This window comes from Blennius ocellaris (genome assembly GCF_963422515.1).
Source record: "Blennius ocellaris genome assembly, chromosome: 5".
Classification (NCBI taxonomy): Eukaryota; Metazoa; Chordata; class Actinopteri; order Blenniiformes; family Blenniidae; genus Blennius; species Blennius ocellaris.
The window spans coordinates 21193031-21215798 of NC_137654.1; the positions used below are offsets into that span (position 1 = coordinate 21193031).

The 22768-nt window shown below is 42.0% G+C and overlaps 1 protein-coding gene across 1 annotated transcript; it reads right to left on the reverse strand.

The window, feature by feature from the left end:
- Nucleotides 1–41: 41 nt before the first annotated feature.
- On the reverse strand, nucleotides 42–12614 carry dag1 (dystroglycan 1). Its single transcript, XM_080496333.1, has 3 exons — nucleotides 12414–12614; nucleotides 5219–5797; nucleotides 42–3383 (listed from the first exon to the last, which is right to left on the reverse strand). Exons 2-3 carry the CDS (start codon nucleotides 5651–5653, stop codon nucleotides 1074–1076), a joined length of 2745 nt encoding a protein of 914 aa, XP_080352459.1. The 5' UTR covers nucleotides 5654–5797; nucleotides 12414–12614; the 3' UTR covers nucleotides 42–1073.
- Between the last annotated feature and the right edge of the window lie 10154 nt (nucleotides 12615–22768).

Here is a 22768-nt window from a genome sequence, read left to right on the forward strand (position 1 = left end):
ACCAAGAAAACCAGCCCAACATAAAGACAGTGGATCCAACTTATTGGCGATGTCTCCGTTCCTCCGCCCGCTGTGAACCACAACACTCTAATGGCCTTTTTATTATTGTTGCATCAACCTAAGGATACCCCTCTGACATCACCTTGGCCAGAGCAAAACCAGACATCTCAGAGGCAGGTTTTAGTGGCACGCATTAACCAAAAGAAAAGAGAGAGAAAATAAACAAAAAAACAAAAAACTCAATTAGGCTACATCTACAACAGGCGTGGTCAGTGTAATGTCCTTTGTGATCAAGTACCAGAGGAACCTCAGTCATGTGGTGAGTTGAAGGATACAAAATATTTTTTTTTCTCCTTAACCTGGACCACCACTTAATGCTTTCAATTCTGCGCAAGACACATAGTGCAAGGTTTAACAAGAATTTGCATAAGTGCAAGGTTTGCATGTTATTGTCGAGGGGGAGCAAAGCATAGAAGAGAACAGAGAAAGATCAATGTCTAAGAAACAAACTGATTTCTGTGTAAATAAAATGCTCCATGCTCAGTTTGGCATTTGTATTTCATTCCCCTCTAGAAATAACAGGTGCAAAATCTTAGTAAACCTAGCCAAAGGACAGATAAGAGTGATATAGAACTCAAAGATTAACACTGTGAGGGAGAGCCTCGAGTCTGTTGTCATGGTGACATATGCTCGAAGGCCCTGTGGGCTCCAGTCTTTCCTGCTTCTTTATTATTTTCTATACAATAGAAATAGTACATCGTTGAAGATAAAATTGACTCCTCGTGGCAAAAACAGACAATAAAAAAAAAAAAAGAATATGCAAGAAGTCAAAAGCAGATCTGAAGGACAGAAAAATAAGAGCTGGAATCACAAAATGTCTTTTATCCATTTGCCCTGTGCCAGTAGTAGAGTTGTACGATAGTCTTATCCATGATGGTCAGATATATGTGTATGGTTGCCTGCTCCTCTAAAGTCAAAGCGGTTTCATTGAACACATGTAAAATTACTCCTGTAGTTTGTGACAAGCATCCCTACATTGCACCTGCTTTCCAATCTGAAAGCACCAGTGTGCGTTAGGGAGGCACGTAGGGGGGTGGTGACCGGTACGAGGTCATGTTCTTGGGGCGAGAGCCTTTGCCTTCAATGGGGACAGTAAATGGTGGTGGGGGCTGGTAAGGGGGAGCATTTGGATCATCATCTTGATAAACTGAGTACTCCTCCAGCAGATCCTGGTTGAGCAGGGTACTGTGGGGGCCGGCCATGTTAGGGTACTCTGGAGGGGGGAGAGGGGGCTTCTCTTCCTGAAGGATAAGAGGGATGCTGGAGGATGGAGGTGATTTCGAGTCATCCAACTCATCAGCAAATATTATAGGAACTCCTTTCTTGATGAAGGTGGCTTGCTCCTCAATGGTCATTTTACCTTTGCGCTTCTTGCGGTAGCAGACCATAGCGATGATCCCAGCTATAAGCAGCAGGGCGGCGACCACAACAGCAGGTATGACCGTGTGCAAATAAACATCGTCACTGCTACTGCGGCCTGTCCCAGGTGAAGGTGCAACTGTGGGAAGGACAGGTGGTGGTACCTCTCCAGGTGGGATGAAGATGTAGCTCTGGCATTTATTAGTACCACGAATCATAATGTTAATGGGCTTGAATTCAGGCTCCATGGCTTTGATGAAGGCTAGTTTAGGTGTTCCTTGTGGATCCGAGATCCTGTTGCTCAGAGCTGTTATCTGTTCTTTAGGACAGGGACTCTGCTGCAGACTGTTATTGGTCCATTCTACTAAGATGGAGCCCTTTGTGATGCTTCTCAGCGTCACTGTGCTGCTGTTGCGATCCCCAAGAGCATACGCCAACTTTTTTGTCAAAAGAATTTTCTTATGAACATCGTTGCTTAAAGTTTTAGGATCACCGTGAAAACGAGCGGTAAATACAACTGATGGCTTGTCATTTGTAGACCAGCGGTTGACTCGAACCTCAAATGCATCCATGATGCTCTTTCCACCCTTGTCAGTAGCCAACATGAAGTACTCGTGATTTCCCTCATGCTCCTCATCTGGAAGGCCGTACAGAAGCTGGATGGTGCTGTTGAACTGAATCCACGATGTTTCACTCACTGCTTCTTTGGGGGTTCTCTTCAAAGTCAAACGCAGCTTGTCGGTGGTACCATCCTCTTTGTCGTAGAAGGCATCCGATGCTATTTTCACCTCAAAGTAGGTGCCAACCCATGCAGTCACCTGGTCAATCGGGTTACGGATCTCTGGATTCTGATTCAAATCTGGAGCCAGGGAGAGAGGAGTTGTACGCTTTGTTGGCTTAGCAGTGGTGGACTTTGGTTCACGAGGAGATGGGGTGGTAGTCCTGGTTTTCTTGGGTTTCCTAGTGGAAGTCGGTCTGGGTCTCTTGGTGGTGCTTGGTGGCGTTGGCACAGCAGTTGCTTCCACAAATGTAGGACGAGTCATAGTAGGCTGAATAGGGATGGTACTTGTAGTTCCGAGTACTCTCGTAGGTTGAGGAGGTCCGAAGACAGGTGTGTGGGCAATCTGATCTCTGACCCTCATGGTGGGCTTTACTGGCAGAGGCAGAGGACCTCTGACAGGGGGAGCAGAGTTGTCGGTTGCTGGGGCAATAGAGGGTGAAGTTGGAGTGGGAACAATACGTGAATGGGGCTCTTGGTGGACAGTTGGAGGAAGCAGGGAGGGAACTGGGGTAGGAGTATTATACAACTGCCGTCTGACTCGTTTCACTCCGTGAGGCTTCTTATTGACAATGTGCCAGCCTACCACTGGGTATCCCAGCCTGGCTGACATGTTCCCATCCTTTGCAGAGGTCTGGACGCTGCTAATGTCAGGGATGCTGCCCTGATCGAGTGCACATCCAACTTTCCATGACAATAGTGCCCCATTCTCCACCACCTTCTTAGCATTTCCTGGTCCCGCCATGAAAGCGGACATGTCAAATAGACGGTTGTTGACAACTGGGACCACCCTCATATGTTCCAGGGGCACATGAGAGAATTTTGTCATAATGCTCAGTAACTTGACCCGCTGTTCTGCATCCATCTTTGTCAAGTCGGCATCCAGGATGACAGTGAGGACAGTGACAGGCTCCTCAGAGCCGCAGGTAAAAGGCTGCAGGCCATTGATGTCAGATTGTAGAGAGAGCAGGGCCGGCTCAGTATCGGCCCGTTCTTCAAGGTATACTTCAATAGAGAAGACTGTACTGGGGAGCGCTTGGCTGCCGATCTTCTCAGTTATCCCTTCACCTGACACCATTATATGATACACTCCTTTATCTTGCTCCAGAGCCAAACCTCTGAGAATGCAGTTTTCTCTATCCCAGTACAGCCAGGACGGTAAAGTCTCCTTTCCCATTTCGGTGAGCTTCAGAAAAGAAAGAGAAAAACAACCATTACTGCTTTAAACTAGAAATAAAAGGTTAAAGTAGTAACAAAATGACTGATCTGAAGAAAAATGGTCACAAGACATATTGCAACAAATTACCGAGACTTCAGTGAAGCACTCAGCACAACATGTCACCCAGAATTTACGACTTAAAATCGGGAATCACAGGTACATCTTCTAATATGAATGAGAAGAAAATTGGTTCGTTTGACTCAATTATATATTTAACCTTATTCATTTCCGTCTTGGAGAGAGCAAAAGTGCTTCAAAAAATCTCACACAATAAATATGAATTCAAAACATGAACATAAGAAATATATTGAGAAAGCACAGCAATGCTTTCACTATCTCCCCAACCCTCATTCCCTTCGCCCCCACCCCTCTCAAATCCATTCAGTTTATCAAATCTTGCAAAAATATGAACAGGAAGCAGAGTGAGCTTCTATTCATAATAACGACTGTGTGAGTCATCACTCATCATTTTGAGTTATTACTGTATGACAGGATATCATTCTGCATCACCACTTGGGCCAATAATAATCTCATCTCATTCATAAGTCTGACTGGAACAAATTGCAACACAGTCAGCTTCTATCAGCAGTGATACAGTGATCAAAACTGAGCAGATAAATACAACATATGATGCATTTCTGCAGTAATAGACAATACTTTGGCTCTCGCCTTCACTGTGGTCTACAGAGAAGACACAACAATAATAGTTCGTTTTTTTTTACCTTTTCAGGACTGATTGTGTCAAGGGTGTTTTTCATTCTGTGAAAGTTTAAATGCGGGATGCAATGTACAATTTCCTTATCCCCACATTATAACTACAACATAGACAACACATCAGATACAAACGGTAAACAATTTGACCGTTTCATGATAAAATATTACCTAATTTTAGATTCACTCACAATAATACATCTCAAGGTGGAGACTGTTTTATCACTATGTATCAGTTTCTCCTTTAATAAAAAATATTCTGAGGGCCAATGACTGTTGTTTTACTCCTGTATGACGGAGGGTTCCTGCGGCTAAAGTTTTAGTTTTACGACGAGTTGAATGCTGTAATCAGTCCTTCCACTGTAAAGCCATACTGTTCTGACAGATATAAAGTACAACTTCCTGCACCGCCTCGTTGAAATATGTAAACCTATATTTTGACGGCGCCTCTCCAGATGTTTACGAGGCCTTCCCCTTCATCTCCACTAACACAACCCGACATTAGAGGTGCTAGTTGACGTGTGTTAACAGTAATGCAGTATGGCTGCTGTCCTCTTTCAGAACGGTTTAATATTTAGCCTTAGTCGATTTCAAATGAACATTTGCCCAGTAAAGACTCTTAAATTTTGTCTACATACAGCTTCTTCTTTGCTACAGGTTGAATTTGCATTTGTGCATTGAAATGCAAACTGTATAATGATTTTTGAAAGTGATCACGAACTCATGCAGTGGATTCTGTACATCATGTCTCTATGCAGATTAACAATTGCAAGCACCGAAATGTTAACTTTGGTTTTGCCACTTGTAACCCTAAACCCTAAGTAATCACAAACTTATGTTAAAGAGCATTTTTCCATATGTTGTATCACAATATTTAGACATAGTAATCTGCATTTTTATGTCTGCATTTTGACACACTGTTTCTATGTTACGAATTATTTTTCTTATTCCATCACTGCATCTTCAGTTTTGTTTGTGTTGTTTCAACTTTTCTTGAGATACCTTGCTGGCATCAAATTAGAATCATGCCAATATTCCTAAAGAAATGACAGTTCAGCCTAGTATTATTCGGTTGTGTCAAATATACTTACATGAAAATGACAACCCGCATGCGCAGGCCCGTGAGGAACCTTTAACTGGAACACCTGGCCAACGATCGCAGAGGAGTCAGGGATGCCAGTGTGCACTCCCCCATTCTTTGCAGAGCTATCTGGGACAACTGCGGGCGGCCCTTCGCCAATTGAGGACGCTGCGGCGTGGAGCTCAGAGAGCACAGAGGACTGCATGGAGGCCTCCAGCTCCACAGGTAGCATCTCCGGTATCATCTCCACCAGTGTCTCTTGCTGCTCCAGCATCGCACCATGCACCAGGGCGGCAAGCAGTCCTATTACGAAAGGGACAGTCCTGCAAGAAAGAAGCCGGCTTCTTCCAGGATCCCCGCCCCTCATGTCTCTCGGTTTACAGTGCATAGCAGCAGGCCTTTGGGCTGCCCAGCAGATGTCGATGAACAACTGGAGAGGCCTCATGCACTGAAGTCAGTCTGATAATATGCTTGTGGGTCAGACCCCCTAATGATTGGCTATGCTCACAAATGCACCGGTTTCTCTTTGTTGTCCTCTGCGATCCATGAAGAGATGTCTGGCAGCCTGTTAGACAGCCATGTCAGCCCGCTGTGGGAGGAACAGAAAAAGAAACAAACAAGTGTCACTCATGGATCTACACATCAGCTCGAACATGCAAGCAGTGCTGCTGAGAACATTCCCGTCGCTGCCTCCGGTTCATACTCAGCGGCTTCCTCAACTCTCTCCACCGTAGTACTATCAGTGGGGACTATACATTAAGCTCTAACTGGAGACTGCATTACGCAACGAACATCATAATCTGGAGCGTATGGCGCTACAACAGGATATGAAGCAGCATTATAGTGAGGCATTTAAAGTTCCTTTACCTTTTCCAGACCCGATACTGAAACGCACTGTTCATAAGGTTAAAACTAACCTTAATATATGAAACCACACACATTTTGCTGACATAAATATCCAAATGTGATTAAAAGTTATTTTCTCAAGGGGCTAAAATTATTCACATCATCTATCTTTGTTTGACTCATAGAGCAACAAAACAGCCTACATGGCTCATTCAATCTGCAGTCCCCAGAGAAGCTGTTTAACACGAAACTTAAAATTAACGACATATTACAGAAGAAATGTATAACAAAACAAATGCACTCAAACTACCTCAGCAAATTTCTGCCAATCAAACCATTCAGTTTGTGCCAACAAGCCTAAAATGTGGTTTCCTGATTTTTATAGACGTTAAATATACAGCCAAGCACCACTAAAGCCGTCAGTGATGATGCAAATTGACAATAATTTACAAGTTTGTATAAATCATTGTCTTGAGATATTAAGTGCCTGACATCTCAATTTACGACTCAATCCTGAGTAAACTATTATCATGCAGTGTGTGTGTGTGTGTGTGTGTGTGTGTGTGTGTGTGTGTGTGTGTGTGTGTGTGTGTGTGTGTGTGTGTGTGTGTGTGTGTGTGTGTGTGTGTGTGTGTGGTTGGGGGGGGGGGGGGGGGGGCAAGGAAGCGATTTGAGCCTCAGACAGGAAAAAGGGCTTGTTTGTAAGTACTAATAATGAAACACCAGCTCCCAAAACGCAAATACAATTTTCTAAATGTTAAACAGCAAATCATCACCTGCAAACACATATTACTGCTAAGTTATGCCAACGCCATTAAACATTTCATCTCCTGTTTTGATTGCAAGCTGTTTTGAATGTTTAATCGAATAAACATTGTTTGGAAACACAAAGGAAGAAAGGGCACAATGATTGCCGACTGATTTCCATTTTTTTTTTTTGTCGTGGCATTTGGAGTTGTAGTGATTCTCATGAGATGCAGCAGTGTCGGGGGTTGTTAGTCCTGGTTGTAAGTTTTAATTAGGTGCCCTGGGGGTTGGATTAGAGTATCCATTGTGTTGACCTAGCCAACCCCAATCCTGTAGCACTCAAACGGGCATCAGTGGGTCGGCCATTTGCCTGGAATCCAAATGCCCGGCTGCTACGAGGCTGTGACGTCAACCTAGCACTCTAAAAAGATGTCATTCACTGGAAAGCCTGTAGCTCGATCTCTGCCATGAAATCAGCCTATTGAGACTGAAACTGTCCATCTAAGAATGTTTTATGCCGTTTGAAGTAACCCTTGTAATATTTGGATGATTCATGAGAGAGACGGACAGTTAAAAACTGCAGCGGAGAGGAGATCTCTGAGGAACTGACACAAATCACAAGATATACATGAATATTGTTTAGTTCACATAGGTGCAAACACACACTCAGCCCAGGGGTTTTAGAGTAAGCCGTTAAATTTAATGAATGTAATCAGAGCGAGTCATTAAAGAAATCCATCATGCATGAAACTATATAGTTCACCGGTAAACTGTACGTCTCCAAATGCACCGGCAAATAAATCTCACTCGGCGACTCATTCTCTCTTTAACTGCTGCCACAATTAATTCCATAAACTTTGTTTAAGCCTGGACAACTTCAAGAAAAAATTACCATTCCAATCTAAATCCTAACAATAACACAATCGCTGCGGCTCTGACGTCTGACATTCAAACATCTGCTTTATCTCTGCACCAATAGGGAAATTACATCAAGTATCTGAAAAAACAGGACACAATCCAAAAACGGCTCGATTCACTTCGACTTCCTACTGCATGAGGCTGTTTTTGTCAACCACTGAAATCTATTTAATAAGGCTTGTTTGCGATTGGGGTATTCTGAGGGAGCGTATTAAAACAGCTGAATGACTGGATTTTCCCTGCTGGAAAGATCCTCAATAGATAACAGTGTTTGCAGGTGGGAGTGATCAGTATCTCTGTGGGCACTCGAAGAGTAATTCCTGCCGATTATGTGCAGACCTACATCCAGCAATTCATACAAGTGTCAATAGTTTATTTTATAATTTTTTTTAAATCAGAACATCGCAAAAACAACACATTATCCACAATTTCCATTTACAGTGATGAAACATCTGTTCCCAAATTATGTTGTAAATAACAAGAAGGAAGCCTAAATTCGATCTAATCCTTTTATTGGCCAATGGCTATATTTGGCAACTTCCTCATTTTATTCCCATTGCTTCCAAATGAACCACAGTAAGTCAATAACAATCACTGAATACATGATTAAAAAGCTTTGCAGTACACAGAGAAAGATGGCGCTGGGTGGGGTTTGAGAATTTAAGAAAATGTCTGATAATCACAAAAATAATTGTGTCAAGCATGTCTTGACTGCTTTGGATAGAAATACTTTAGAGGGTAATTCGTTGTAGCATCGCTCCACACCGAATAAATAAAATAGAAAGTTACCTAACGAATGACACTGGCTGAAAAATAAATAAGTAAGAATAAATATTAATATGTACAGGTTGAAGGGGAGTTGTATAGTCTATGTGGAATTAGTTTGCAATACTATTAAAAATTGATACTCAAAAAAATCATTACATCTGTTGGACTTCAGTAGTCTGTTACCTTTCATAAAAATTCAACAAGAATCCCATCATCTGATAAGTCACAATAGCTAAGGGGAAAAAATAATGATCTTTCCATGAAACCAGAGTTGATTATCTCAATAAATGCTGTATAAACAATTAAATGTTGGGAGAATGGCAACAAATGTGTGTTGACTTCATATCATCTCTTGTTAAAGAAAAGTCCATAGCACTGTAACTGTTTACGTCATTGTATTGTTCCCTCGCTCAATGATCTCTGTGGGCTTTCGAGCAAAGCTTTGACAAGACTTCTGTTAACCTGTAATTGCTAACACCGACAGACGTCTGTTAGGTTTCAGTACACTCCCAACAATAAGCACATATTACTTAATATTGTGTTGGTAAAAGCTCTACAGTCATGTACAGCTCAGCCGGAGATGCTGAGACAGGCTGGCCCATTCCTCTTTCACAGAAACATGATTCATCCCTACCCATAGTTCCACATACAAAAGGCAGTTTGAGTTCATTACTACAGTCTGCCAGGAAACTCTGTGCTGCAACACCTCATGTCGGTGACTAATGAAACATGGAGGCTACAGTCTTCGGGGCAACACAAACAAGTATTCTGCATATACATTTTGTTCTCCTCACACAGTAAATCTCAGAGTAACTAGACTGCACGCTGGAGGAAACAATGATACAAGCTATTCAGGACGACGATTCAATGAAAGAATGCATGGAAATGCAAAGAAGTTTCAACTATAAATAAAATTTAGTCACAACAATAATGACACAAAGGATCTGCCTTTGTGATTTAATGTGTGCCACCCACTCACAAAACACACAAAGAGTATACTGACTCACGTCTCACCTATCCCATTAACTAGGGCGAGACAGGAACCCTATCTTGGATTTTCATCTGGTGAGTCGCTTCACTGGGATTTCTACCCCCATTCCCCCTTCTCACGAAAAAATATCTTGCAAAACACACTCGTCTTCAAAAACCTACAATATGCAAGCTGAGCAAATCCGTTGCTTGATTCATGTAGTCCCGTGTTTAAATGTAGAACATTAACATGAAAATAGGTTTTTAGTCATAAGTGTGATTTCACTGAGGAGCAGTCACACTCACCTCAGGCTGTTGCCACACACGAGAAGGAGAAAAAAAAAAAAAAAAAAAAAAACAACACCCCAGCATCAAAGTCAGCTCTCCACACTGTGGCCTAGATTTGATCATGTTCTCATTTCGTTGTGCGAGTAATTCAAGTCAAACAACATCTCATTAAGATACATAAAAAGCTTTCAATATGTTGACACGCTCCAACATGTACAAAACACAACGGAATCATTTGAAAGTGTGACTTAATAAGGTGTGTTTGAGCAGCAGTAATGAAGTTGCGTGTCATCTGAGGAGAAGCCCAACCATCAACCAACAGTTTAACAAACGGAAGAAATCCGTTTGCCGCAAAGAGAATCGACCTTAAAATCCTTGCTTGGAACTAAACTTCATCACAAGCGCTCAGTCAAAAGCGAGTTCCTTGAAAAACACTGTGCATTAATGACATTTCAAAGTGCTCACAGGGGGAATCATTTCCTGTCATAGTTACTGACAAAAAAAAAAGTTCCCTGGCATCAGCATAGGGGCCGTGCTGTATGCCACTCTTTAAAATCTTTAGAAGTGGGAGTTTCAAAGATCTCAGGATGACACCAAGACTTGTATCGAGTTGTTCTTTTTGATATACTTTGGAGATTTAAACCCATACGGATCTGTTCATTTTCCATCTAAAGATTCATCAAAACCTCAAGAGTTTCACTGAAAAAAAAAAGCCTTTCTGTGGGTGGTAAACAGTGCAAGGACGCAGGCTGGCGTGAGGGTGATCTCTGCTCATTTCACACCGAGGCCTGCGCCGGAGGGTGGGGGGTGGGGGAGACAAAAGCGATTTACAACCACGGCACCCATACAGTCTGCAGTTCAACAGTAGTTAAAACTTGAAAACCATCAAAAATAATTAGGACTCGGATGCACAGTGGCACTCAGGGCCAATTGAATTGACGTACCACATCCAGCAGCCTCTAGATAGTGCATGAGCTGAATAACAAACATATCCACAAGACAAGCTTGCTTTGCAGTTGGATGTTTCCCTTGCGTTGCCCTCCACTCTGTGCAACAAAGTAATGAAAAATGTGGAGAGAAAACACAAAATCGGTCTCGGCCGAGTGAGAGTCTAACCTGGCATGGTGACCTGAGAGCAACTCGTTTTACGCTACAGGGAAACTACTGTCTGCTGTCAAACCCCAGAGCTCAGAGTCAAGACATCATTTTGTATAGTGATTTTTTTTTTTTTTTTGTGGGTGGGGGGGATTGAGCGCTCCATCACATGCCAAGGAAAAACGGAGCATTAACTTTAATTGATCTTTCCAATCAAAAGTGTTTCTCCCATGTTACAGACACACATAAACAAACAAAAATACACTGACTTTGACCAGTGAGTAACAATCAATGTATACAGACTGATAATGCTCATGAAGCTTTTGTAGAACAAAAGCAGTAAAAACAGGACAAACCACAAGGAGGCTGCAATTCCCTATAAAACTAAAGGCTTATTGGCATTGTAAACTTTAGGTGTTGAAATTAAAGTAATCTAAGATGATAAGAAACTTAGGCCAGACACAGATCCTTTGAATAATCCCAGTTTGTTGCAAAGTAAATACTGATTTATATTAAGCTTATTAGCCAGCATGCAAGAAGATACCAAGGCTGTGCAGGCACGGTTGATTCACTGTTTGGATGAATACAGTTTAATCTAAAATCCAACAGCTGTTCTTTGACTTTATTTAGTCGTGTGAACTGATATACAGATGCAGCTGCTCGTGTTTGTGAGATTAGGGGTTTTTGTTTTCTCCCTGATACAACACCAGATTACAAGCAGAGCTAATGAACTGCTGCAGCATCTAAATGCGTTTCTATACTCACCACAATTAGCGTTAATAGGAAAAGAAAAAAAAAGCCTAAACAACCCTCCCTTTTAAAACAATGCATCGACACACAACGTGCAGTAGTAGATGGACACAATGTGTGGAGATGGATGTGAAAAAGAAACTCTAGATGATCGAGATTAGCCGATTTTTTTTTTGGTGGGGGGGAGACAATAGCGAGCAGTTTGTTCCCCTCTCGCTGGTTTACAGCTGGCGTTAGCTCCAGCGTTAGCCACCGGGCCCGCTTCACATGCCCCGGTTTTGTTGGACTCGGTGACGGAGGCCTTTGAAAATGATGGAAATCAACCTTGATAGAACATCCAGTCCCGCACTGACGATAAACTCCGATTTTATGGAGGTTTTGTTGCATAAGGCGGGGGAGTGGGAGCAGGGAGAAGCTGGTTGCTATCCGACCATCGCAGAGATGCACCTGTTTTATTCTAGGCGGAAACAAGCGGCGAGCTCCCGCTGCCGGGGCTTCGAGACCAAAATGCTCCCTCCGCTCTTGTAAAATATCCGCCAAACAGTTCCCACACCCGAGCAGTAAAGTCGAATAAAATGTGAGTTAATGTGATTCGGCTCGGTTTCAAGCAGCGGCGTTAACCGGAGCCGCGGAGCGGGGCTAACTAAACAAGCTAACGGCGGCGGGGCAGGCTGCAGACAAATCCGCCTCTTTACCTGTCCTGTCCGCGGAGGAATGCCCCGAGACGACTCCAAAAAACCTGTCCTCACCGCGCGGGGGTCGAGACGGGCATTACTACTGAGAGCAGCCATGAGAGAGCGACAAGAGCCAAAATCCAAACTGACCTTGTTAGCGAGCTAACGTTAGCTAACCGCGCCGTGATGTCTCCTCTCGAAGCCCGGAGAGCGCAGCCGAGGCTTCCCATCCAACACCCGCTGCTGCCCCCTCAGAGCCGCACACACATGTGGTGGGGAGAAGGAGGAGGAGGGCACCTGGGCTCAGGAAGCAGGAGGAACCGGAGTGTACCCGGTCCGGTTCATGTACAGGTGGTCCACTCCGCTGCTGCTGGCTGCTGGGTTGTGTACGTGTGTGGACTTGTGTGTGTGTGTGTGTGTATGTGTGTGTCTGTATGTGTCTGTGTGTGTGTGTGTTCTCCCAGCACACAGGTCTACAGGTTGAGGCCAGTTCAGTGAGCTCTGTGCGGGGCAGGGTGACTCCTCCTCTTTCCTTTAGACACATGCAGGTGAAAACATCCACCTACATACCTGCTTATTCAAACCCCGGCTGCAGCACTTTGTCTAAACCAGTGTCAAACATAGCTCGGATATATGAACATGTTATGTAGCATTTATGAAGTTTCAATTACAATTTAGGATAGTGAACATTTCACTACATAGTCAGTTATTTTTTGTAAGGTTTCAAGCTTCATTTTCAGCAATTTTGAGACACTTTCCTCCTTTTAACAGTTTCAACCATTTTGGCAATCTGTTGAGCAGATTTGTGCGTTTTTGCCTCATATTTCAAAGCACTTTTTTCTTTTAGAAATCCTAGTCATTTTAGGGTTTTATTTTAAAGCAGTCCCCCCACTCCATTTCTTGCGGCTTTAGCTATTTCCCCACTTCTAATCATATTAGTTTTGCCTTATTTCAAAGCCTCTTTTTAGCCAGGAGTTCAAAGTCATTTTTGAAAATGATTGTGTGTGTAAATAAAATAAAAGCCAGTTGCAATGTTTATTTAGGTATCATTTTGTTGAAAGGTTCAGGGAGCCATGAGAGAAGGGCCAAAGTGCAACACATGGCTCTGGAGTAGCTGGTTGCAGACCCTTGGTCTGTAATGAGGAAGTGACCCAAAAACAAAGATTGGTGGATGAATGAGATACTCCCTTAAACACATCTTACATCTATTGGTTTGGATGAGGGAAATCTATTTGAGTATTCCTGTAAGGCTTCCAGCACTCCACTTCATCTTATTTAAGAGAGCATTCAAAACCATTTAGCAGCCCTTAAGTTTTATATTTAAAAACCTTCAGATCACTGGAAGAATTCATTAAAGGTTTTAAAAATCGGTTACGTTTGGAAATCTCATATAAAAATTTTTAAAAAAGGACAGTCTGTTTAATGTTTGACATTTTGTAAGAAAACTCTTTGGATGTCGTATGCTGGGCACAATATTTGTTATGTATTCAGGAGGTATTAAAGGGAGACGACAAACATACAGAAAAATACACACCGAGTAATGTCTCTGCTGTCTCTCAGGGCTCTAAGCCAACAGATTCTCACACAACTTTTATCGCCTACCATACCGATAGATTTTTTTCAGTTTGGAGTTTTACAGTAAGTATTGCAAGAAATATAAATGAGATCATTCATGTGTGGTGAAGTGTTGGTGTAGTGGTGAGCACTCTCAGCTCATCCCTGCTGTCTGTGGTGTTTGCATGCTCACCCTATGCAGAAATGTTTGTTTTTTTCAGATGCTTTATTTAACTCCCATATTTCATTTTGGAAATACCTTGATATTGCCTCTGTGCTCCGTTGTCCTGTGATGGACAGGTGACCTTTCCACAGTGTACTTAATAATGATAAAGCAGTATAGTTGTCAAGGTATACCCCATCATTTGACCATGGAAAACAAGGAATTCAACAATGTGTGAATGTTTCTTTCTTTAATTATGTCAAATAAAACCTCTGTGTTTGATTCACATCGTCCCTTTCACTGGATCATTGTACACTTGAGTGGACTGTGGAGGCATTGACTGTTTCTTCCAAACACAATAAAGTGATGCAGGGCAGTATGCCACAAAAGGGATTTTGTTATGGGAAAGTTGTTTGTCTTATCAAGAATAATGTGCAAGTTTGGAGTCTGTGTTTCAAGGATGACCTGTGTCACCTCTTTTGTAACCTTCAGTGTCTGGAGAACAGACATGCACCTGGCATCTCAAAACAATTCAAACCTTTGAAAAGCCGCTCTCAAACTTTTCTGTTTGGGCAAATCTCCCAGACATCCGTTAAGGTTGTACTGTGGCACTTGTCCCTTCATGCAAAAATAAACCATTGAAGTTCTCTGAGACTTTAAGTGCTTCCAGTCTGATTCCGAGGTTTTAGGAAATTCTCCTGACAGAAATACAGCTACGCAAATGTCCATAGGGTGTCCTCTTACCTAACAGCACAGTCTAACTGGACAACGCACTGCAAAGTTTGTTTGATCTTAATAGAAGTGTGTATTTTTGATAAGTGCACTCACTTCAACTCACTTTACTTTCCAGTAGATTTGCTATGTGAAAGCATAATATACATGAATTAGGTTAGCAGATTAGTGAAATCAGGTTAACTGCTGCTTGTTTAACAAAGCAGAAAGTCTTGTAAAGGGGCTAGAGAAGGGCTCATGGTCTAAAGGTTATATTTTCCCAAAGAAAAGATTACCAACTAGCCGTTGTTTTCTGTTTGCACAGACTGTAGAATTGGTGTCAGTTCACAACACATTGCCGCCTGTTCCAAAACACTGAACCCGTCAATATATATTGTGGTATTTGGAAAAAGGACATCACAGGTGCAAATCAAATTTCAGAGGAAACCAACATCAGCTGCTGGGTATGTTGTGGAGCTGTATTAGTGTTTTGCAGCAATGTGCATCTGCGTCAATGCATTGGAGAAGCTCAGTGATGTTAGTCACAAGATGCAAGCATGTGGTTGTTTGAGGTCAAATGTTGAAAGATGAAACGCTGTCTGGTCAAGTCTGAAGTGTGTTTTTCTCAGGAATCTTATTAATGCATCAATATGTCAAATAATCAGAAAAAAAAATCTTAAGTAAAATTGAACGCAGTCGCTGCCTGTTACTCAAATTTTAGTCATTGAAGTCCGGGAAAAGTCCGTATTGATTTTGTGTAGCTGCCATTGAAGTGGCTTCTGGATTTCTATCATTGCAAATGATTCCTGGTGATCATTTTTCTTCACCTTGACAACATCTGATTATTCTCAATAAAAGTGCTAAAGGAATGTTCAAAGAAGGCGACGCTCCCTTGTTGAGATCTCTTTGAGCCTATATGAATGACTGCTTACATTAGCCTGCATTATTAAAGTTTTAAATAGGGCAGGAGTCCTGTTGGGGAAAATACACGAAAGTGGAAGGAAAAGTTTAAAGGAAGAGCACGTCTGTGAGACTGACAGCCAGTGGTGAAGAGAAGACAAGCAGCCCAAAACAAAGCAACAATCAGACACTGCCAAGTAAAACCGGCAAATAACACCGAGAAAAAAAGGCATTATTGTCACACGCTTTGCCAACAAATGATCAGACATCATCCCACAAAAAGGTTTGTTTGAAAGAGCTGTTGCCATTTATACGATGTCATCATCACGTATAATCACGAACAATAAAGTGTGTAAATATCTTGGAGCAAAAATTGATGTGCTGTTCGTGGCAACAAAGACCGGTCCTTCATTTACCAATAAAACCTTTGGCAGGCATGGGTGGGATTTTACAACAGAGAAATGGAGCCTGTCTGTAACAGTTCACAGAGCTGTCAATCATTCCAATCTCTCTGACTCTTTGTTCACCCCCACAAGCCAACCGTATGGAAAAAAGGAGCATGTATGTTTTATTAACATGTAAAGCTGAGGGTGTATATCGCAAATTGAGTATCTGAACCAATCTTTTATGTGAAAGTGGAGCAGTGAAGAAAAAAAAAAAGGAGCTTAGGAATTGGCTTCTGAATATGTGTAAATAAATGTTCCAGGAGATTTGTTTTTTCAACTGCGGGCTGCTTTTACTCATTACATAACACATTCAGGCTAATGATCTATTTTTTCCCTGTAAATTATGTTTCACCTAATTGTCTTCAAATCTAATGAATACAACCATCTGCACAGGAATCATATGTAAATAATAGATCTGTGCCAGCTGAGAAAAATAAATGCATTTAAAAGCTGTTACTGTCCTCTCATGCTTTTGTTTACACTTCAGACAAACGAGGGATTTTTATTGCAAATACATCACTCACCTTTCATTTTGACAAACGCATATATACAACATCGCTCGCAGGTCCACTCGACCATGATCGCCCCACCGCAGAGAGGCTTTCATGTGATTGCACATATCAGCCTGACTCTTGATGTGTGAGCACACAGAAAGAGAGAGGATTAGGAATCAGCTGACTCCCCACATTTTCTTCCAAGTGACTTATTAGAAGGGTTATTCTGAGCGGTCTGCTGGACCGCTGAGGGGCTCGGCTGAGTAGTGAGACCCTCAATGAAGCCAATCTCTCTCACAATAGTAGATTACTTCAGACAATCCTTCCCGGCTTCAGCAAGTAACAAATGGAAACACCTTCTGTTATTCCCATCACAGGTCTCCCTTTTTCACCCACATTTTTCTTTCCACAAACATAATTCAGCGTCTGTATTAGTTTTTGTCTTCCTCAGTCAGTACTTCAGTGTTTTCAGGGATCATTTATTTAAGATCAGCAGCGAAACGCTTCAAACATTGTTTCAGGAAGACTACCTTTTCCTGTGCAAGGTTATGTTTTTGGTCTGCGGTAGACGTATGCCTTCTCGGTAACTTGTTGTTTTCAGCTGATAATAGAACAGAAAGAAGGAGGGTTTTCTAAACCTCAGTGCGCTTCCTGTGTGTACCTTCCCCTGGTTATCTGTTCTTGCTGTTCAGCACAAATTAGATTTTTCAAGATGTACCATCATCACTTGTGCATGTTTACTCTAAAACAGATTGCCAGCGAGCCACCACTCTGTGAAAACATCCTCTTGATGTAGGAGGAAAACTAATTATTTATCGGATGCTTTGTCTTATTCAAAAGCTATCTGAGGCTTGTAGGTTCAGCTTGTCATATTCACATGTATCTAGTGTAAATTAATCCCATCCTGGCCCTGTTGAGGCAAGTTAGTTGATAATCTGTAAATTACACTGCGTAATTAAACTCCCATCAGAGATCCCGAAGGCAATTACAGGAGACTGGACAGTTGTGCACATTGGACCAAAGGCAGATCAAGCTACTCCATTACAGGGCAAGCGTCAGCTCTTGAAAAGACCTCCAGCTAAATGATAGTGTGAAAAGCCCCCTAATGACCACTGTGACTGGGGTAATAGCTTTGTTATCAGGGACAAACAGACCTAATGACTCAGAAACACATCAAGAAAACATCAGCAAATATAGAAATCATCAAATGAAATGGCCACAAAATGACCCCAATAAAGAACAGGAAAAATTGTCAAAGACTGAAAGGCCCTCAATGGCACTTAAATGCACACTGCAGTTACCTGAAACACCCTCAAAGCAATCACAGGTCCTTACCATGGTTCTAATCTTAAACACAACTCCAACTCAGCCTTTCACGCCTTCCAATTACAATGGGGGGTTCCTCTCATATCAACTCATATCAATTACCTTTTGACCATTAAAATAAGCAAAGTCATTAGTTAAGAACTTTAGCCTGGTGAACATTTTAGTTCAGGTTAATCATTTAATCTATTTTCCCTTAACATTTACTCTCATGTTAGGGACAGGGCCTCTCAAAGTGTGGGAGAGTTAAAACATGTTGTGCAGTCCAGGCCCCCCAACTCATCATCACATCAAAGAAGGGTTAACCCTAACCCTAACCCTAACCCTAACTGTGATCATGACAAAATCAAAAACACACACACCCACACACACACACACACGCACACACACACACTTCTACTAAATCACAATCAGACACATTTTTGTTTTTCTGGCTATTTTGACAGCAGGAACAAATGCAGTGCTGTTTCTACTTCTACATTGACACATGTTCTTTCGTGTGCATTAGTATATGCAGACTGTAAACCAACAGAGCTTTGAGTAGCTGGGCGATGCCCTCATAATGTTCTGAACAATGAGCCGAAAGCACTGAAAACTTTTTGCAATAGTCCCCATCTTGGCTACGCAGTACACACACATCAGAATACAAAGAGTAGCTATTCACTGGCACCAATCCTCCATTTTCACTTTGCATTGGGACATAAAAGCGTTAATTTTCTTCATGAAGCCGAGCAAACAAAGCCAGAAGATAATTTAGTGTGTGAGGGGGTCAAATATCACAGTCTTCATTTCCAGGAAGCGCTTAGCTGCATTATCTGATTTAAAGCACTAATACACAGTTGATTTATGCACCATGCAAGAGGTGCACACTGTGAGGCAGAGCTTTAGTCTTGTTTTTTTGTCCCTGCAGGTAACCTTAGATGTCAGACTTACCTATAGTGTGTGTTCCCTGTATCTGGGATAGTCCAATCCCTGTGAGAGTGACAAGCCTGTTCAGTGTAACCTGACTCTGTGTCCTCTTCTGTTACCCCTCTGGTCTAGATAATCATCACCTTCCTGCGTTTTCTGTTCTCAGCGGGCTAAGAGATTTATTAACTAGCAAGAGCGCGTCAGGTCTCAGGAATGTGCTCCAGTTTTCTCCATTGGACCTGACGGTGACTGGCACTCACACCTAACGTGGCAGGCAGCTACGTCTCTCTAAGTCTATGTGGGCTGCCAAGTGTATGGTGCAGCGCTCCTGCTTAATATCTGTCTGAGGCCCTTGGCATGGGGAGGATGGAAATGGCGGGGGGAAAGTGAGGAGACCCAAGACTGGGTCCCAGGTGTGCACTTAACACTACCTATCAATTCCGGCCCGGGGTGAGAGAGACTACAAGACAGATCAAATCATGACTCAGAGCTGGAGGATGCATTTCACCCTGCCTTATTGCCTGGCTGGTCACATGGTAACAGTTCAGACTGAGATGGAATGAGTCAACTGCTATGGGAATCACAGCCACACATCCATCCAGGTGATATGTGGGAGAGTGTGAATTGAATCGAGACTCCAGGGCATCACTCACTATCCCGTACTGCAGTCACACATCTGAATGCTATAGTTTGGTTACCAGCTGAACGTTTCTTAAATTATGTAGTGGAGCCTCTACAGATGTTTTTCTTTAACCATTAGCAACCAGATAACACCCATTCTCGTGCATACCAAAGACTAAATATTAAGTTAAATCAGGACTCATATCACAACCAAAATATTTAGTTTACAACTAATAGCTCCTCCATTCTTTTGTCACTGCAGTTCCATGCAAATCATTTCAGCAGATATTTTTGGACTGCCTTGCAGGCACAGCATGTTAAAGATCTGCCCACATTTTTTCTGCCCAGTTGTAGAAGCTAGCCACTTCTAAGTTTTAAGTTTCTTGACTGACTGCATGACATTGGTTCAGGACAGATTTTGTTCCCACAATGTGCTGATTTTCAGCAGACTCAATTTCTCCATTTGATTGATTTGTGCAGTACATCTTGGATGACTGACTGCCACAGAAATGAAAGCAAAACTATTTCCACCCACAAATTTGACAGGTGACAAGTTCCTTTTTTTTATTTCCCTTTTTCATTAGTTGTGCTTCTTTCTTCTCCTCCTATCATGTCTTTGTTGAGGAAGCAGAGTTATATTTTATCTTTAACTTCAGACACCTGTGACAGAGATCCAGGACAGTTTGATTTCGGAGGAGCTTTCCACTGGTCCTGTTTGTGCGAGTCTTGCTGTTTAGTGAAACACTGCATCACCAGAGCCATTTCTGTGCTTCCATTCCTTAACACGGGTCTTTTGAAGTAAAACGGATGTGCAGTTTTGGTTTTCTGCACAAGAGACAGTTTTATTTGAATGCTTTCTTGTTCTTCCAGGTCTTGCCTTGACATGGCATTTTGGACAAGAGGAATTACAAGCTGGAAGTGTCTTGATATCTGTTTTGGGGTCTTCCTCTACTTTGAAGGTTTTCATATCCTCAGACTGAGGCTCAGAGTAACTCAGGCTGTTGGACAGTGCCACAAAGTTTAAAAGCTGTTGAACCAATCACTGTTTCTGAAGAAAGTGTAGGACTAGTATTAATAAGTTCATTGTAGCATGAATTTATAGATTCTTAAACTACATGATTAGAAAAATACGTCATATTTTCTTTAAATAAAATAATACACTGTATTTGGGGAAAAAGGCTAAATTTGCCCATTTGAAATGCTGTTTGATGTTTTATTAAGCTTTTTACTTCGACATAAAAAAAACAACAAACATAATGTGCCCAGGAGTGGCCAAAACTCTGCATACATATATCTTCGATCAAAGGCAAAATGAAGGAATTGCAGCATGTGAGCCTATTATGTGTCTCCCCATATCCACCCACTGCTTGGTCCAAGGCTGTCTGTGCTGCTGAGCTCCTGCACAGGGACCCTCTGTGATACGGCAGAGCTCACAGTGCAGCGAGCATAGTGCCGATGCCAAAGTCCTGTTATCCAAATCCGTCGGCACTGTCTCATTTAACAGATAAGAGGCTAATCTACAGGGTGGGCAGGAGATAGACCCTGAAATACAAGGCCTTTCTTGTCGCTTGCTCGCCATTCTACGCATTCCTGGGATGTGTACAGGCATGTGCAGAGAAACAAAGCCTTGAGGATCTTTGCCCTTTATCCCCCTCAGCTCAGACATGCTGTTATGGACTGTAAATCACAATGTATTTGTTCTATTTATCTGCTGAATTGCTTTTATTCTCATAGATATGAAGTACAGCTGCCACTGAGACATTTTCTCTGTCTTTTTTATTTTTTGATATTTGTAAACAAAGTATATGCAGAACTTTACAATGTGTAATGATTGACCTTAATAAAACCAGAATTTGGGTGAAGACATATGAACTCATACTCCAACTGATAGAAAATATTCTTTGCTGTGAGTGTACCTGAATAAACAAGGCTTGATGATCTGCAACTGGGTTTGTCAAGACAAAGGATTTCGACCATCGAAACCCAAACAATAAGTCTTTCAGCACCTTACTGTCAGACACAAAGTAATATTTTCTGCAATTGAAATTGACAGTAAAAAGGCCAAAGTCCTCCACATGTCCACAAAACAAAAGTACATCAATATCTCTTGAGTGATGACACCTGAAGTCGGCCTCAGGCCCTGACGAAAAAGCAAGCCACATGGGAGCACCTGACTTCTTTTTGGTCCTGAATGCTAAGAGATTTCAGTAATTATCAGGAAATTTAAGGTTTAATGCAGAGCTTTAATATCCAGCTGAGCCTTTCCGCTGCCAGCAGCAGAACATTAGCTTCCAATATAAATGCATGCAACTGAATTGTGCCCACCAAAATCACTGAATGGGACAACAAAGGGTTAAAAGCAATGAATAAACAATGGTTTCAATAATTAAAGCCCAGGGGCACAAAAGCAGGCACAAACTGGCACGGTAACCAGCTCTGTTGTAGAGTGTTTCTTGCACATTGTTCTTGTCTTTGTCTTTGTCATTTTCACATTTCAGTCGCTGTTCAGTATGTCAGGTCTTTGTCACTGTATATCATCAACACTGATGAAAGCCCAGCTCAGGATAAAAAACATTTATCCCCTGTCAATAATTTAGGTGCTTGTTAATCAGGAGCTGGAGTATGTATTGGTGCACATATTTTTAATACCAATGTCAGCAGCACACACAGGATCTCTGATGGGTCAACCACTAACTTTCACAACTCACCAAAGCTGCACAAAAGCACTCAAACAGCTGCTGAGGAATTGTGCTCAACAACATCATTGTGCACAAGCACAGATCTCATTACCTGTTTTTCTCCTTCAGTGCACGTTCAAGATCAAAAGCTGTTTGAAGGTGCTTTTCAAACCTGACACATGAAACTCAGCAGATAGTTTCTCTCTGAAGTTACACTCGAAAGCTTTGATGGGGTCCTGAGATAGGAAATTATTAGCAAGTTATGTTAAAATTTTCTTTTTTATGTTTCTGTCTACCAAATGAGCAACAGCGGGTGGCTGTCAGATGGTGGACTGGTCATCCCTCATTCACATGGTTGGAGGTTCGAGTCATCATCTTGCCCTGTTCATAAATCAACAAACCCAATTTGCTCTCAAAGTAGAGTGTGTGTGTGTGTGTGTGTGTGTGTGTGTGTGTGTGTGTGTGTGTGTGTGTGTGTGTGTGTGTGTGTGTGTGTGTGTGTGTGTGTGTGTGTGTGTGTGTGTGTGTGTGTGTGTGTGTGTGTGTGTGTGCGAAAGTGGTTTATGGTGTAAAAGCACTTTGACACTGTGAACAAAAAAAATCCATTTTACCAATTTGAAAATGCAAATTCAAGTTTTACTTAATGCAGTCTGCATTTTGTTGACAGTAATTAGAGACGTTTCTGGGGCTTTCATAATGTATGAAT

Bases quoted from the DNA above. Each gene is read 5' to 3' on its own strand.
- dag1 (XM_080496333.1), bottom strand. From the start codon at position 5,653: ATGAGGCCTCTCCAGTTGTTCATCGACATCTGCTGGGCAGCCCAAAGG. The intron at 3,384-5,218 runs GTAAGTATATTT...TCTTTTCTGAAG, and splicing joins ATGCGGGTTGTCATTTTCAT to CTCACCGAAATGGGAAAGGA.